The sequence below is a fragment of the Gymnoscopelus microlampas genome, assembly GCF_963454915.1.
Source record: "Gymnoscopelus microlampas genome assembly, chromosome: 22".
NCBI lineage: Eukaryota > Metazoa > Chordata > Actinopteri > Myctophiformes > Myctophidae > Gymnoscopelus > Gymnoscopelus microlampas.
In genome coordinates, this window is record NC_139959.1 from 28,408,158 (window position 1) to 28,424,946 (window position 16,789).

Below are 16,789 nucleotides of genomic sequence, written 5' to 3' on the forward strand. Positions count from 1 at the left end.
AAATAGTGTCTGTTGCGGGTTTTTGGGGATTTTTTTCCCTGAAGTGTAGTTAATCTGAAAATATGTTGTGCTAGGGACCTGTACCAGATTTGTGTTGTTAAAATGTTTCAAAAAATATTCCACTCCCCCCCCCAGAATAGGCTCTATGCACAGCAGCCATATTGGAAATAAAATGGGCCTCTTTCTTACTTCCTTCACAGGTGTTACCAATGACACTAATGAAGGCTCTGTTCCATTTCATGCACTACAGTGGTTGTCAAACCTTTTAATTTCAAGGACCCTCACAACTCTGAGAGTGTACAAATGGAACCAGATGGACCCTTACAGGTCCATTTGGTTCCATTTGTACACTCTCAGAGTTACACACCTTTTGAGGTGACATTTATAATCCCCTCAAGGAATCATGAGGGTCCTTGGACCACACGTTGAGACCCACTGGTGTACAGAGTCTTTCCAGTGAGCCAACATGCACAATATCAGCACCCTGACTCTGTTTGACCAGAATGGAACAGAGCCTTCAATTAGTATCATTGGTAACACCTGTGAAGGAAGTAAGGAGAGGCCCAATTTATCTTCAAAATGGTTGCTGTGCATAGAGCTTATTGTTTTGAAAATGTATTGGTTGCTGTTTCTCTCTCAAAACCTGGCAACACTGTTTGTCGTCGTTTGTCGTCGCTTGACGGACATCCATTGAATAGGTTTGACTCCTTTTACGGGACAGCGCGGGTCCAATGGCTGACAGGAACATGCTCTGAATACCAGTGGCCAAACTAACCCCAATAAGAACCTACAGAGCAGAGCCTGTGGTTCAAAACAGTTTGAACAAGGCCGATCATTCTATTGAAATGGCTCTAGGGATCTTATCATTTTAATAAAAACCGTAAGACAAGAAAATGATGTAGTTTATTTCAGTACAGAACAGTGAGTGTGTATTTCACTACCATAGGTTCACCTCACCCTAAATCTAGGTTGGCAGCCCCATCTAGTGGCCAAAATGGCAAACTTCAATTATAGGCCTTATCTGTCATGGAATTTGAGATGTGTAACGATGAGAAAATCTATTCAAACTCAGTGGTGTAAAGTAACTAAGTACATTTACTCAAGGTCTGTAGCCTACTTAAGTACAATTTTGAGGTAATTTTACTTTACTGGAGTATTTCCAAATGTCAATACTTTTACCTCTACTCCACTACATCTCAGAGGCAAATATTGTACTTTTACTCCACTACAATTGTTTGAAAACTTTAGTTACTTGTAGATTTTGATTATTATTACAAAAGTTACATTTCCCACTTCAGCCCTATTTAAACTTTGGATATTTGAAAATAGCTGATCTACAAGCTCACAACGGGTCGCGATTACGTGTATATATTTATACTGTAACATTTATAGATATTGTTTCTGTATTAATGTTATACAGTCCTGTGCATTATAATTGGCTGCACACACTGTTTAAAGGATAGTTCACACCAAAAATAACTTATTTTCTATCGATTAGTCACCCCATTGACAAAGTTTGTGAATTCATGGATATTTTTTTTGTCGCATTCCAAAGCCAATAATTTGATGACCAGTCCACCATTGATGACTACCACCAGGTAGACAGCGGTTCCGGTAGGAGATACAAAGGAGACTCTTTGTGTCTCCTACCAGAGCCCACTGCTTGTCATCAAATTACTGGCTTAGGAATGCGATGAAAACAAAACAATATCCATGAATTCACGTCTCTGTGGGTTGACTAATCAATAGAAAAAAAGTCATTTTGGGGGTGAACTATCCCTTTAATTGCACTGTGTAGTCTCTCTGTGTTTTATGACATGCACTTTGTGCACCTTGCCTTCACGTTTTATATTGCACCGAGGTCCAGAATAAACATAATTTTGTCCACTTTATACAGGCTACTTGTAGCCTAATGTATGGATGTGATGACAATAAGTGAAATTGACATGGCTTGACAGTAAATCCAGTGGTGGAAGAAGTACTCATAATACAAAAGAGTAGTTCTGCAACTCTGTTACAAGTAAAATCACGCATTCAAAATGTTACTTGATAAAAAAATACAAAAGTATTGTATTGTATATAAAATACTCATTATACAGAGTGGCCCATTTCACAAAAATAATATTGTATTGTAATTGGTAATGCATTAATGTGTCAATCACTTTAATGTTGCAGCTGGTAAAGGTGGGGCTGAGTTTAATTACTTTATGTGCTGCTGGATGCCTTAACATATAATAATAAACCATAGTTAATAAGTTAATGTCTGAGATGAGGTGGAGTTTAAAAAAAAAGGAAATACTAAAGTAAAAGTTCCTCAAAATTGTACTGAAGTACAATTCTTGAGTAAATGTTCTTAGTTACTTTCCACCAGTAAAGTTCAAACAACATCTTTTTGCTTTAAAGGAGTTTTATTGAAATAAAACAGAAAATTGAAATTTTATAAAGTCCAAACCATTTATAATGTTATCACACAATCAGGACCTGGAGGAGCATTAGCATCGCCCCAACCACCTCTAGCATTCTTTAGATAATAAAACATCAGACCTGTGTAAGTTCAGGTGTTTGTTCCAGATTCCATTAGCCTTCATTGATGAGGTAAAGCCACAGAATATACTCACTTTCCTATGAATGTGTTAAGTCATTTTGTAAGCGCAGTTTAGGAAAACCTCATTCACTGCACCTTTCAAAAATGCACCATTGGAAGTGCATTTTAACAGGCATAGGTGTTAACCAGTGGTGGAAAAGGTACTCAAATGTTTTACTTTTAAGTAAAAGTATCAATACTGCAATGTAGAAGTACTCAATTACAGGTAAAGGTCCGGAATTCAAAATGTACTTGAGTAAAAGTACAAAAGTATTGGTATCAAAATGTACTTAAAGTACCAAAAGTAAGTTTGGTAAGTAAGTACTAAAATATTTGAAAATAGCAGATCTACAAGGTCACAACGCCTCACGATGCAAGCTTGTAGATCGTCTATTTTCAAATAGCCTATGTATAAAATAGGGCTAAAGTGGTTAATGTATGTCTTATAATGTAATAATGTATATCTGCAAAGTAACTAGTAACTTAAGTTTTCAAATAATTGTAGTGGAGTAAAAGTAAAAATATAGCCAATTGGAAATACTCCAGTAAAGTAAAAGTAGCTCAAAATTGTAAAGTACAGTACTTGAGTAAATGTACTTGGTTACTTTACACCACTGGTGTTAACACAAGCTGTGTGCTGTCCTAAACTCCACTTACAGCTACTTAGAACCTACTAACCTAGTCCCTCTGGGCAAGAACCACATGAATTAGGTGTGCTTCCCAGGCACTTTGAACAGCCTTCAAAACAGCCTTCCAAAAGCAAGCTCAATCAAATGCTCCATTTTATTAAGATAGTCACTGCCCCACGACCATAACACACACATTCACCCACCTCCGTTACAGTGGTTTCAACGTTCTTCTCTTTTTTCTGTGTGTGTGTGTGTGTGTGTGTGTGTGTGTGTGTGTGTGTGTGTGTGTGTGTGTGTGTGTGTGTGTGTGTGTGTGTGTGTGTGTGTGTGTGTGTGTGTGTGTGTGTGTGTGTGTGTGTGTGGGGGGGGGTGTGTCAGACAGGCAGCCTCAAACCTTTAATTTTGCCGATTGGTCTTCAGTGCAGCATGCAAATAAAAAATGTGCACGATGGTGTATTCATCATCATTCTCCATCCCATCATATCTATTGTTATATTAACAATATTCTTATATAGAAATAACAATGTATTTTTTTTATTATTAACACCATTAGTGTAAGAAATTAAAGCAGACTTAGTTTATTTACTTTATTTTCCTCTACAGTATTCTGCATTTCAAAGCATGCCAAAGAAATGTTTCAGTTTCTGCATAGTGCTGGCTATGAGTGCCAAGGGTTTTTGATTCTTTTACAAGTAGAAGTCGGTATGTACAGGCAAGGAGTGACAGAGCAGATCCAGTGTTGTGTAAACTGTACCAAAAGAACCCCCAAGTGCTGCAAATATACCTACAAATATTTGGGAGCCGCGTGTCTGTCGTGCTTCATAGAAAGTTGATCTGAGCCGAAAAGAGCTCAGCAGAATGGAACAGCCATTAACCACTATTTTGGGCACGTCATTGTAGACAAAACGTTTTAGATCTACAAGCTCTCAACGCGTCACAAAATCGAACAAAACAGCGCTTAAGTGGGTATAACCACTTAACCATACACTTCATCATCATACAATATAGTGAAAATAGTTCGATACTGCACAAGCTCACGAAGCATCACAAAAATGACTCTTAAACCACTTAACCCCATATAGCCTTCGTCATACAATGAATAGCGAAAATAGCTGAACTACAAGCTCACAACGCGTCACAGTGAAACGTGATTTTCTGACGTTTTTCCATTTTGACAACTTGTTCACTTATAATGAATGACATGCCCAAAATAGGGACGCAGAAGAAGAATTGATGTCAACAGGAGTGTGTGTGTGGGCGTGCAAGTGAGTGTTTCAAGATGTTTTGTGCCTGTGTGGATGTGTGGATGTGTGCATTTGTATGTGTGCGCGTGCATACGCACGTCAAAGAAAGGGAAAAATTCAAGACAAGCCACCAACCACAAGGCAACCTTTCCCCTCAACAGACATATCACTATGGATACTAATCTATGTCTCAAAGTAAACCTACTGTTAGAATAATATGCAGTATGCATTACATTACTGTAAAGTTTACAATTGGATATAATCCCTAAATTCTACCATCCTGTACAAGATCAGTCAACATCCACATTCTAGAGTTGAGGTCGTTTATGGATGTAAAGATAGGTTTGATAAATACTTTGTTGCATGTCGACAGTAGCTAAAATAGCAGATTGACGCGTTGTGAGCTTGTACATCTGCTATCTTCAGTGTGCAACACTGGCGCGCAACAACGAATCAGGCAATACAGTTCAGGCCACTAGGTGACTATTGAACAGTACGTGCTACTGCACATTAGATGCTGAGAACCCAAGTCTGACAATCACTGACTCAGGGGAAAGTAGTACACTGGAAAAAAAGTTTTTCATTGGTACAACACTGGAAATCTCAATATGTCTTCTTGAATCAAATTTGGACCCCTGCCCCTGACACACAAAACGTTCACAGCGCATCTCAGTTTGATCGGCTATTTTCACCAAATGTTTGCCTCAGAAAGGGACTGATAGGGGTTAGGTGGTTAATTAATGAAACTTTTGGTTTAGAGAATGATGGGTGCTTCTATAGGCTTGAAACGTGCTCTATGCTAGTTTGCGGTTACTGAAGTGAGGGATGTTCGAGTACCACATGTACAATTTGTACAGAACTGTATGAATTGGTTTCATAAAGAATCTTTTCAGAGGCCAGAGCTAGAACCTTTTCTGGTTCCAAATAGAACCTTTTGTGGCGAGTGTGGCAAGGCAAGATGTTTGATGACCACAGTCAGCAAATGCTGACAGCATTTGATGGAAAGCTCACCCATGTGCTTTTAAACCAACTAAAACCAATAAATGAACGAAAAAACAAAGCAAGGAATAAATCAATGTAAGTGAGCAGTGAGAAGAATTCAGAATCAGTAGAATTCAGATCCAAATCAGAATCAATGTCATCTTATTGTATCATGTTGGGATATCCATGATCCACCCACAATTCTGTCGCAGAAAACAAAATTGATGCTGACCAAACCAGAAGCAAATAAATTGTAATAGTTTCAGTCAGATATAATATAATATATACCTGATAAAAAATACCTACCTATGTGGCCATACAACAGGCCATATCCGCTGCAAAAAATGTAGTCTACATTTCTTCCTCGCTAAAATGACCTTTTGCAATGTACAATATTGTATTTACTGTAGCCCTGATCCATTGGTTCTCTAGTTGCAGGTTTCACTAATTCATATTCATATAAATAAAGGATCGCACTCAGCCGATTCTATTTGCTTAGTTTAATGATGCCATACCACAACATATTTTCAGCCGTCCGGCCTTCAATAGTGGACAGATGGCTGGTATCCTTTTGTGGTATGGCCTATGAATCATTAAACTAAGCACATTTCCTGACATCCTGAGTGTGATCATTTAGCCTTGATGTTGATAGTTGAATAGGATAGCGCACCAGGCAGTCAGAACACAGTGGAATACCTAACAAATGTAGGTTTTGTTAATTGTCCAAATGACTAGGAAAAATCACACTGGCTTCAATGAAAGATCACAGATATCCCAGCAGATATTTTAACCAAAGTCTAAGTACAAATTTCAGTCAGCATTCTTTTTTTTTTATTCAACTTAAATTACCGAAAAGAGCCTAACTGTGATTTTAAAATCGCCCCAATAGTGCAGGAACAAACCCGCAAACGTTTTCGAGATACCCCTACCCGGCCGGGTAGAAGAAAACGTGAAATTGTTTTTTCATGTCACCTTCATGAAATGGATTGTCACAATTTTACCTTTACTGCAAAAGCCATGAAAATGTATCCATGAAGTGGCATGAAGTGGGGGAAAAAAGCGGCAGGAATGGCAAAATGTTGTTCTATAAGCCTATAAATCATCCACGGCCTCATATCATGGGGGTGGCCATAGCTGAGTGGTTAGTGAGCCAGAGCCCCTGGTTGTCCCAGGTATGATTCCAGGTCAGGCCAGCAATGTGTCGATGTGTGTCACTGAGCAAGACTCTTAACCCCTAATTTCTCCCCGGGCAATTGAAAATGACTAAGGATTTACTTGGAACTCCGTCTTTCAGGGTATTGGCTTTTTTTTGCATGTGGGGAGTGACTTCATGGATACATTTCATGACTTTTGCAGTTAAAGTAAAACTTTTGACAATCCATTTCATGAAGGGGACATCTTAAAGATAAACAATGTCACGTTATGTTATACCCCAGGTACTGTAAGGCTATGTCCTAATTTTGGCTGTTTGGTTCCTGCACTACAATTCATTTTCTTTTAGTTTCTTCCTGACAGTATTCCGTTGGTTTAGTTCAATACTAAAGTGCACCTTTGCAAACATGAGCTCTGTAAAGTACATAGAGCCGCAGGTTCAAATTATTGAACCTGCGGCTCCTGTGAAAATCGGGTCTCACACAAGTGTGGGTTTGTGGATGTTGCTAATAATAATAATAATAATAATAATAAATAATAATAATAATAAAGTGCTACACTCGACAAGCAGATATATTCATCTTGTTAAACATGTACAATGTTTGCAGCAACTTAAAATGAATGAAAATGAACACAAAACATGGGGAGAGCAACATTTTCATAATGCCTTCACTCAGTCCCTCTACCTAAAGAGCTGTTCGCTTGCCTTCCACCAATCATATTAGGTACAATCTATAAACAATTCCTGAAACCTAGTAAATAAATAAAAATGCTTAGACCAGCAAGCAGTAAAATACAATCTTCACAATTCTGCATTAAAGGGAATTTAACTAAAATCACAATAGGCTTTTATTCTGCAAAAGTAGAAAGTTTCCTGAAATTGCTCAGGTCAAAATCTAAGACTTACAATGTCTAGATTTGCAATGCAGGCAAAGCCAGTAATGTGCCAGCCCCCCAAAACAAATTTTAATGCCATCTCTGGCAATAAAACAATGTCACAAGATTCACAAACACTCCTGTTTTTCAAGAAAATGTCCACTTTGTTTAGAATAAGAACATAAACAGACATTTACAGCAGAATTCCCCTTTAACCATCTAGCATGAGGTATGTGGACAAACGCCAGGGTTCTGTGTTAATAAGGTAACAGTAGCACTGCTAAACCTTCCTCATTTAACTTAAGACAACTGATTCTCCTCTTGGACATAAATAAAGTTTAATTTCACAACCTTTAAAAAACACCCAGCCTGCTCAGTCTTACAGCCAGTCCAGATGTCTATGCCTGATGTGCGCCAGTGTTGCACACCGAACATAGTAGCAGCTCTACAAGCTCACAACGATTCACAGCTCGACGCGCTGTGAGCTTGTAGATCTGCTATTTTTGGTGCGCGACATGATGCACAACCAAGTATAACTCAGGCCATAGGTCCCAGGTGCAAGAATGTCTGTGCACACGGCACGCCACCCTAGTCATAATTCTTTGTGGTGTTAGGTGTTACAACCGTTGTGTCCATACTGGAAACTCTGTGTATTGAGGGGGGGGGGGGGGGGGGGGTACAATTTTAATCAATAGGCCAAACTAACATTGTGCCGGCTTCAGAGTATTAAGATGACATTGGAACTGGGTCAGATAACGTATTCGGTTTTTAAGTCTGATGTCATTTTTATTTTGTTGTCCGACGTCACTTCCGGGTCCAAGAGGCACCAGGTGCCATCAACTCCTTATTGTAAACAAACATATCGGAACCCGTAAATCTTTTTACAATAACCTCCTTTTTCAGAAAGGAACCATTGAGGGTTAAAAAGGGTCTTAATGCTAATATCATAGATAAAATGTAGGCTAATATATGTATTTATATTTATTATATATATATTTATTATCATTATTAATGTTATATATATTTTTTAAAATATTTATTTATATATAGTATATATATTTTTATATAAAATAACGATTTCCTCTTCTCTTTGTCGTTGCCAGGAGAGCGGTAGAATGACACTTTAGTCGTTATTTTAGTCTCAGATCTGTTAAAACAGCAAGGGACACAGCACTGCGCATATTGGCCAAACACACACTTGGACCCGGAAGTTGTTCTGACGGGGAGCATACGTCACGGCTTAACAACAGAATTGCAGACAGTCCATCTACCTGTAGTATGTATTGTCTTCCTTGGTACTACGTTTAGTGGACAATAAATTATATTGTAGATATAAATGGGATGAAACAAACTTGAAACAAAAACACTCCCAAAAACAATGGTGCTACATTATCCCATATCTTTCTCACTCCTGGGTTTCACTATTGCTGTAATAGTCCAAAGGTCAGCATATATACAAAAATAATATAAACTATGTATATAGGACCATCGTTAAAATATATCAGATTTGTGACAGATGGGGAAAAGCAAAACAGACTGTTCCTTCAAAAGTAAATCCAGAGATCCTCTACAGTGTACACAGACATAAGGAAATCAAGCCATGCTCTGCAGACTAAAAGACCAAAATAAAAACAAGACAAACACACACATTAAAAAGCTTTGGACTTGAACTTGTATCACACACATAGGATTAAAACTCAATCACTGATCTCTTCTTGCCAGTGTTTGCATATTGTACTGTACATAGAATAATGGCGCATTCGGCTGTTCATTGTAAACTGGCAAACTGGTAGATTCAACAGATGATATACATTATACTTGTATTATACAAGGTGAGAAAACGTTCTGGGTGCTTGTTCGGCTCTACAAAGTACCGGCCAGTTTCTGAGGTAGAAAATTCAATCAACTGTAATAATTTAATGATTCTTTGTTGGTTTAGTCACGTATTGGAAATCAAAGTAGGCCAATATGCCATCCCTGCTAACGTCTGATGTCGTTTCATGCTCCTATGGGTTAACCACTTAAACCCTATATGATTCAGTTGACCGGGGTCCCCCAGGGGTCTATACTTGGTCCCCTCCTTTTTTCCCCTTCTACACCAAATCTCTTCGGTGAAAATAGCCTATTATGAGGGACACTAGGGTTCATGTGGTTAAATGGCTGTCACATGTCATAGACTATTAAACTGTGCATCAATGATATATCTGGATGCCATGGCTAGTATCAATTACGTGGATGGCTGTTTTTAGTTTTTTTTGCAACGTTCCAGTGGTAAACATGAAAGGTCGCCAGTTTACCAGTTTAAGACAACTGCCTAAACTCAACTGTACTCCATTCTCCACTCTCTAGCAAATCTGTACAAGGGTTATGACAGGGACATCTGATATGTTCATCGAGAAATTCATGGCTTTTAACCATCCAGTCCCCACCCCTGAGGTGCAAACCAGCCAATCCAGTGTGCTCTTGGGGGGCCTTGGCTCCGCCTATTGGGGCAGGACATCAGGAGGAAAGAACCAATGACGTGACAGGACAGCAGGTTTCTCGTTAGGCCAGCTAACACTAGAGTTCACCAACCAGTTTGTTTTTATCAGAAGCGCCACAAACATGATGAATATAATAATAATAATAATAATAATAATAGTAGTAGTAGTAGTAGTAGTTAAGATTTCAGTGCAAGACGTAAATGGCTACTTGTTTCATCGTCACGCTGTTTGTCGTCGCTGTTTCATCTTTGTCGGCCATCGAACACTGGATACAGCAGTAAAGGGATTTGTCTACAGGAGAGCAGTTACTGTGTGCGTGTGTGCGTGCGTGCCAGTGTGTGTGTGTGTGTGTGTGTGTGTGTGTGTGTGTGTGTGTGTGTGTGTGTGTGGTCATGCATAGAGGACCACTAACCGGGTCCAGACCAGGTCAAACTGTATTCTTTTCCATAAGAGGCAGAGGTCCTCTCTACTGTGTGTGTGGTTGTGCCGTTGTGGAGTTCACAAAGCTCCAGAGGCCTGTTGGGGAGTGGGACAGCCGGAGGAGGGTGAGGCCTCGACACTTTAGTCCTGAAGCCCAACGACCAGTGTGTCCTACTTTGAGAGGTCGGAGGTGAATTGTGGAGGTGAAGATAGCTTGGACAGGGTCTGAGAGGGTCGAGAGGTGAGAAGAAAGCCTCCTTTTCCGCCTGCAAAGCCCTGTGTCCATCTCCAAAGTGCTCAATAGGGGACAGGGGGCGGGATAAGGAGGGAGGGAGGGACCACTTCAGTCAGAAAAAAAAGTATGCCCTCTTTTTCTCTCCTTGTAACCCATCCCTCCGTCCACCCTCTCTCCTCCCTCCGCCTCCTTAGCTCCCCCCAGGGTGGGAGCTGTGTCTCTGTGGTGTCCGTGAGTCCAGAGGTGTCTGTGGTTCCTGGAGGGACAGCCTCCGCTGGGCGTCGGCCTCCAGGGAAGATGCCCCCGCCCCCATGCTCATCTCCGACCCGAGGTCTATCCCCGCCCCCAGACTTGAACGAATCCCAGTCTGGGACCCCATTACCGCTCCGGCCCCTAATTCCAGCCGTAACCCTGAAGGCCCAGCCGGTCCTGCCCCCGTTCCTGGAACGACCCCACCCCCGCCTCCGACTCCAGACCCCAAAGCCAGCTCCAGCTCCAGATGCTGCCCCAAACTGTCCACTCCGAACTGGGCTTGCTGGCTGATCAGCGATGGGTCCTGGGGCGCCAGAGAGTCAAGGGACTTAGTGGAGAACTCTTCAAAGTCCTGGGGGTCCAAGATCTACGCGCGAAGACAAGAGTGGGGGTCCCAGTTATCTCTGAATCTCTACACATGAGATAAGAACTCCTAGACATGCTCAGCTAATGTTACAAGGAAAACAGCTTGAACAATATAAATTATGTAAAGAGGGAGAAATAGTTGTGACCAAAAACCTGCCATAAATAATCCAGTCCATGCACTCGAGGTAGGTTTGAATAATGTAGAATACCTTTAATTCAATGAGCTAGAATCATTAACAATAGACCTAGGCTCCAAAGTAGCCTGACAGCGCGTCGCGGGTTCGAGTCCCGACCCTGAAGGCCTTTGCTGCGTGTCACTCCCCATCTCTCTCCCCATTTCAGTCAGACTGCTATCCTATAAATAAAGGCATAAAAGCCAAAAAATCTTTAAAAAAATATATATATATTTATAATATTTTTAGACAGAGTAATATTACTCTTCCTCTGTCTTTGCCTTTTTCGAGCACCCAGGCTCTTCCTCATGCCCTGTTGGTCCGACTAAGAGCCTGGTGATTCAAAACGTTATACATTTTGGGAGTACACTGATGTGCGAATTTCATTTATCTTCATTACATGTTGAAGTTTTGATCCAGCACCCAGCCTTGTAGGTCTGGGATGAGTGTGTCTTCAGCCCTTTTCTCATCCTACTATGCAATGTATACAGCATTGGTTCTCAAAGTGGGGTCCGGGGACCCCCAGGGGTCCTAGGGAGGGTACCATGGGATCCCCAGCTAAATTAATTAGTATAGTGTCACGATCATTTTAACCACTTTAACCATATTTTATACTTTGGCTGTCCAAAGAGCGTGGCACAGAGTGCGCTATGAGCTTGTAGATCTGCTATTTTTGAAAAATCCTTGGCACAAAATATTTTTGAGATGGGGGGGTCCGCATCCAAACATATCATTTTGGGGGTCCTTGAGATGAAGACGTTTGAGAACCACTGGTATACAGTATATGTTGTATGTACCTGTGATAGTGAGGCCAGGCTGTCCGTCTCCAGAGGTGTAACAGGCTGAACCATTCTGTCTCCAGGACCAGGACCAGGGTATGATGATGAAGCCTGCACACAGGGACAACGTCAGTTTCAGCTGGGCTGGAGCTAGAACTGAATCTATTACTGCAATATCCCAATTCATACACATACTGTATTATAGTATACTGTGTATTGCTGTTAGGCAGAAATGGTTACTTTTCAGAAAATGAGAAAAGAAAGAACCTATGTGTTCCAATGGATCCAATGTAGTTATTATTTAAGTCATAAGCTCTTGTATATACTTTTTATTGGTCCAATATTTATAAAACCCACAGACACACTGTTACTTTTAAAAGAGTATGACAAAGTAGGGCATTCATTTACGAAAAAAACACAACAAGTTGAAATATGGAGATAGAATATGAGATATGATGTGAAAAAAAAGTGTGTGTGTGTGTGTGTGTGTGTGTGTGTGTGTGTGTGTGTGTGCGTGCGTGCGTGCGTGCGTGCGTGCGTGCGTGCGTGCGTGCGTCTTTCTACCTGAGGTGGAGAGGACACAGCGCTGTAAGCAGGGGGAACCAGGGACATCTGTCTCTGTAGCAGCTGCAGGATGGATCCAATATCTGTTGTCATACGATTCTCCAATCTACACACACACACATTCCACACAGCATTGAGAGACAACACCAGGGAAATTAGATAGGAATCAAGAATTTTGTGCCATTGGTAATAGCAAGGATGCTAGCTCGTGCCAGCAAGGATGTTGTTACTCCGGCGACCAGCATATTGGGATTTGCATAATACTAGCATAGTAGCTGTAGGGTGAGCGTGCCGTGCACAAATGTGTGTGTGTGTGTGTGTGTGTGTGTGTGTGTACATGACTATTTGAAGGCCTATTTATACATGTGTGTGTCTCTAGATGGTTGCGTGCGTGCGTGCGTGCGTGCGTGCGTGCGTGCGTGCGTGCGTGCGTGCGAGTGGTGGTGTGCGTGTGTGTTTGTGCATGTGCATGTGTGTGTGCGTGTGCGTGTGCGTGAGCATCCTGCCTGTTGAGTTGCTTCTGCAGCAGGTCCAGGCGGTGCTCCAGCTGGTTGCGTTGCTGTCTGCTGAGGCTGTGCAGGGGCGTGTTGAGGGGGGGAGGGGTGGGGAGGCTGCAGCGAGGCAGCTCCTGGTACTGACGGCCGCCACGGCTCTCACCCCAGAAGTTGAAGATGTTGGACACGCCCGAGAACGCACCTGAGAGAGAGAGAGAGAGAGAGAGTGAGAGGAGAGAGAGAGAGAGAGAGAGAGAGAGAGAGAGAGAGAGAGAGAGGGAACAGAGGGACAGCGATTGTTTCTTTCCTGTGAAAAACATATTTCCTGTTGTTTGATAACAATGAATGTCTACAGTATTCTGTTCTATTCTATTGTCCTACCTGTCAGGGCGTTGCAGGTGTTTCCTGTCTGGGGGTCTCCCTCAGGGTTCTCGTTGAAGTTTAGGGGCGTGGCTTGATCTTGAGGGGTCTCCACAGTGGCAGACAGAGGGATCACAGACTCCTTCCCCTTGTTAAAGACAGTAGAGTCTTTATTGTATTACTTTTGTATTGTCACTTTGTATTGTCACTAATAGCAGAGTAACAACATCACAGTGTCTCTCAATCTCCTTGGGATGATATACTTTGCGGATGAAGACTGAGAACAAACACAACAATATCTAAAGCCATCTAGGCTCATTAAATGGATAGAAAATGATCTTCTGTCACTGGCTTTTTGGAGGTAGCAATTATCATAGTGCAGGGGTTCCCAAACGTTTTCAGCTTGAAACCAAAAAGAGAAATTTGGTGCCTTCTCTCCAAATAAAAAAAAACAAAAAAAACAACAATATGAATTTAACCATGTAGGGTGCGGATTCTGCCAATGCTTTTCAATGGGAACGGTTTGTTGCCATTTGCGGATTTCTGCAAAAAAATGCTCCGTTCCCATTGAAAAGCATTGGCAGAATCCGGCCACATAGGTAGAATTAAACTTTGGTGCGACCGCGCCCTTAGGGCACGGCCCCACCGCACTTTTATTTTACCTCTGGAACAGAATCTGCGAATGCGTTGTCAATGCAAATGCGTGTCTGTGACCCAAAATTGGTCACAACTCTTTGTGGGAAACATTGCGTTAGTGTGCATGTAGAACTCTACCTCATCACCACTGGAGTGGGAGGAGACTGAGCTGCGATGCTCCTCCCACTCTGGATTCAGCATAGCCTGTTTGTGGTTGGTGGCCGACGACCTCCTCCTTCGCCTCACGTGCTTCTTCTTTTTAATCTCCCCAGCGTCTGCACTGTCTGGAGGGGGGCGAGAGACCAACGGGAGTCAACGACGCCAGCAGTGGTGGAAAAAGTACTCAAATGTTTTACTTAAGTAAAAGTATCAATACTGCAATGTGGAAAGTACTCTTGTTACAAGTAAAAGTCCGGAATTAAAAATTTACTTGAGTAAAAGTACAAAAGTTTTGGTATCAGAATGTACTTAAAGGTAGGGTAAGTGATATTTTTTGGTTAAAACAAAAAGTATTTTGTTAAAAGGTTAAAACACTATATTCTGATAGTAATCAATGAGTAATCAATGCTATAGAGTGTTTGTTCATTAACAGGAGTCTCCATGTCTTTCCAGCTCTTTAATAAACAGAAAATACATTTTCCGGTAGGTGTCAAAATCTCAGCCAATCAGGAGAAAGTACCAATTTTTAAGCTTAATTTGTATAGTGTTCCAGTTCCAATTTTGCCTGCTCATTTCTTAGTGTCATCACTTCCAATTTCACTTGTTTAATCTGTATCCTGATTGAGTTCTCTGTCCTGGTTGGATAAAATTGAAAATGAAACTAAAACTGAAATGAAAATGCATTTTCTGTTTAATAAAGAGGTGGAGAGAGAAGGAGACTCCTGTTACTGAACAAACACTCTATAGCAATGAGTACTATCAGAATATAGAGCTATTTAACACTTAGTTTAACCAAAGCAAATCACTAACCCTACCTTTAAAGTACCAAAAGTACTAAAATGTTTGAAAATAGCAGATCTACAAGCTCACAACGTGCCGCATAGCGACGCGTTGTGAGCTTGTAGATCAACTATTTTCAAATGGCCTAGGTATAAAATAGGGCTTAAGTGGTTAATGTATGTTTTATAATGTAATAATTTTCAAATAATTGTAGTTGAGTAAAAGTACAATATTTGCCACTGAGATGTAGTGGAGTAGAAGTAAAAGTATAGACAATTGGAAATACTCTGGTAAATTAGAAATACCTCAAAATTGTACTTAAGTACAGTACTTGAGTACATGAGTACATGTATAGTTACTTTACACCACTGGACGCCAGATGGAACATGACAAATATGTCAAAGATGGCCGATACATAACAATTAGGATCGCTCGCATGGGCGCGTTTAATTATCAAACCAATCAATCACATGGTTAGTGCAACTCAATTACAACCCAGACACTCAAGATCGTTTGTTTGTTTTAACGTGTGATGAATGATCCGCTGAGGACGGCCGACAGCTCACCTTTCTCTGTGCGCCGCCTGAAGGACAACTTGCGTCTCCGCAGTTTGTTGAATCCCACGCAGTCTGAGTCGTCACTGTCAGGAGAGCCTGGAATCATGTTGGTCTGAGAGGATGAATCGTGAGATGTTAAACTAGTGTTGATTTGACAGCAAATTCTGATTACATTTTAGTCATAGTCTTTGGAATCAAATTCCATATAGTTTTAGTCATAGTTTAGTCATCTGAAATGTTATACTGTTACTCTAGTTTTAGTTGACTAAATATCATACAATTATGGTCGACTAAATCTACAGTTGATTTAGTCGACTGAAATGTATTTTGGCGGGCCTTTATGGCGTCGTAATGGCGGATTTTACACTTGGTTGCATGCTGAAAATAGCCGATCTACAAGCTCACAACGTGCCGCAGCGCGACACATTGTGAGCTTGTAGATTGGCTATTTTCAGAGTGCAACACCCGAGCGCAACCAAACATAAAATGACTTGTCTTTAGTTCTACTGGATCTCTTCTCCACTAGTCCCTCCTTAACATTTTAATCTAGTTTTTATTTGTTGATGAAATTGTCAATATATTTAGTCTTAGTTTTAGTCATCATAGCTTAGATTTTATTTACTTTTCGTCAGTGAAAAAAGGTAGTCGACGAACATCTTTCGTCATAGTTTTAGTCGACACAATACATTCAGCTGGTGCTCCGGGTCAAAATTATTCCCAAAAAAGAAAGGAAAACTACAGTACAACAGTACTGCCAGTACGGCTTAAACTCACGTCACGGAGGTTGAATGTGATTTCCAGGTTGGTCCAGAAATTGTCACAGAACTCGGGGTACATGTCCAGGACCTCCAGAACATCTTCTCTGTGGATCTTATGGAGGTCACAGTAGGTCAGAGCCCTCACGTCGGCGTTGGACTTGCCTGGTCGGGCGTACAGGTTGATGGGCTCCCCGAAGATGTCATTTTTCCCTGTGAGGTTGAGAGTTCAGTTAAGAGCCTGATTCAAAAGCAAGGTTAGGGTTAGTGCATGGTGTTTCTTTCAATACACAATGCAACATTTTGCTGA

The 16,789-nt window shown here is 41.1% G+C and overlaps 1 protein-coding gene across 1 annotated transcript in view; it reads right to left on the reverse strand.

Annotated features, from left to right (window-relative positions):
* Window positions 1-8,504: 8,504 nt before the first annotated feature.
* The window catches only part of kcnh2b (potassium voltage-gated channel, subfamily H (eag-related), member 2b), a 314,750-nt gene continuing 306,465 nt past the window's right edge, over window positions 8,505-16,789 (reverse strand). Inside the window, exons 15-22 of the mRNA XM_084048974.1 lie at window positions 16,499-16,692; window positions 15,734-15,836; window positions 14,367-14,512; window positions 13,614-13,740; window positions 13,245-13,434; window positions 12,739-12,844; window positions 12,193-12,285; window positions 8,505-11,223 (exon numbers count right to left, since the gene is read on the reverse strand). Of these exons, the coding sequence (XP_083905100.1) occupies window positions 10,795-11,223; window positions 12,193-12,285; window positions 12,739-12,844; window positions 13,245-13,434; window positions 13,614-13,740; window positions 14,367-14,512; window positions 15,734-15,836; window positions 16,499-16,692 (1,388 nt within the window). The 3' untranslated portion in view covers window positions 8,505-10,794. The remainder of the gene's footprint in view (window positions 11,224-12,192; window positions 12,286-12,738; window positions 12,845-13,244; window positions 13,435-13,613; window positions 13,741-14,366; window positions 14,513-15,733; window positions 15,837-16,498; window positions 16,693-16,789) is intronic.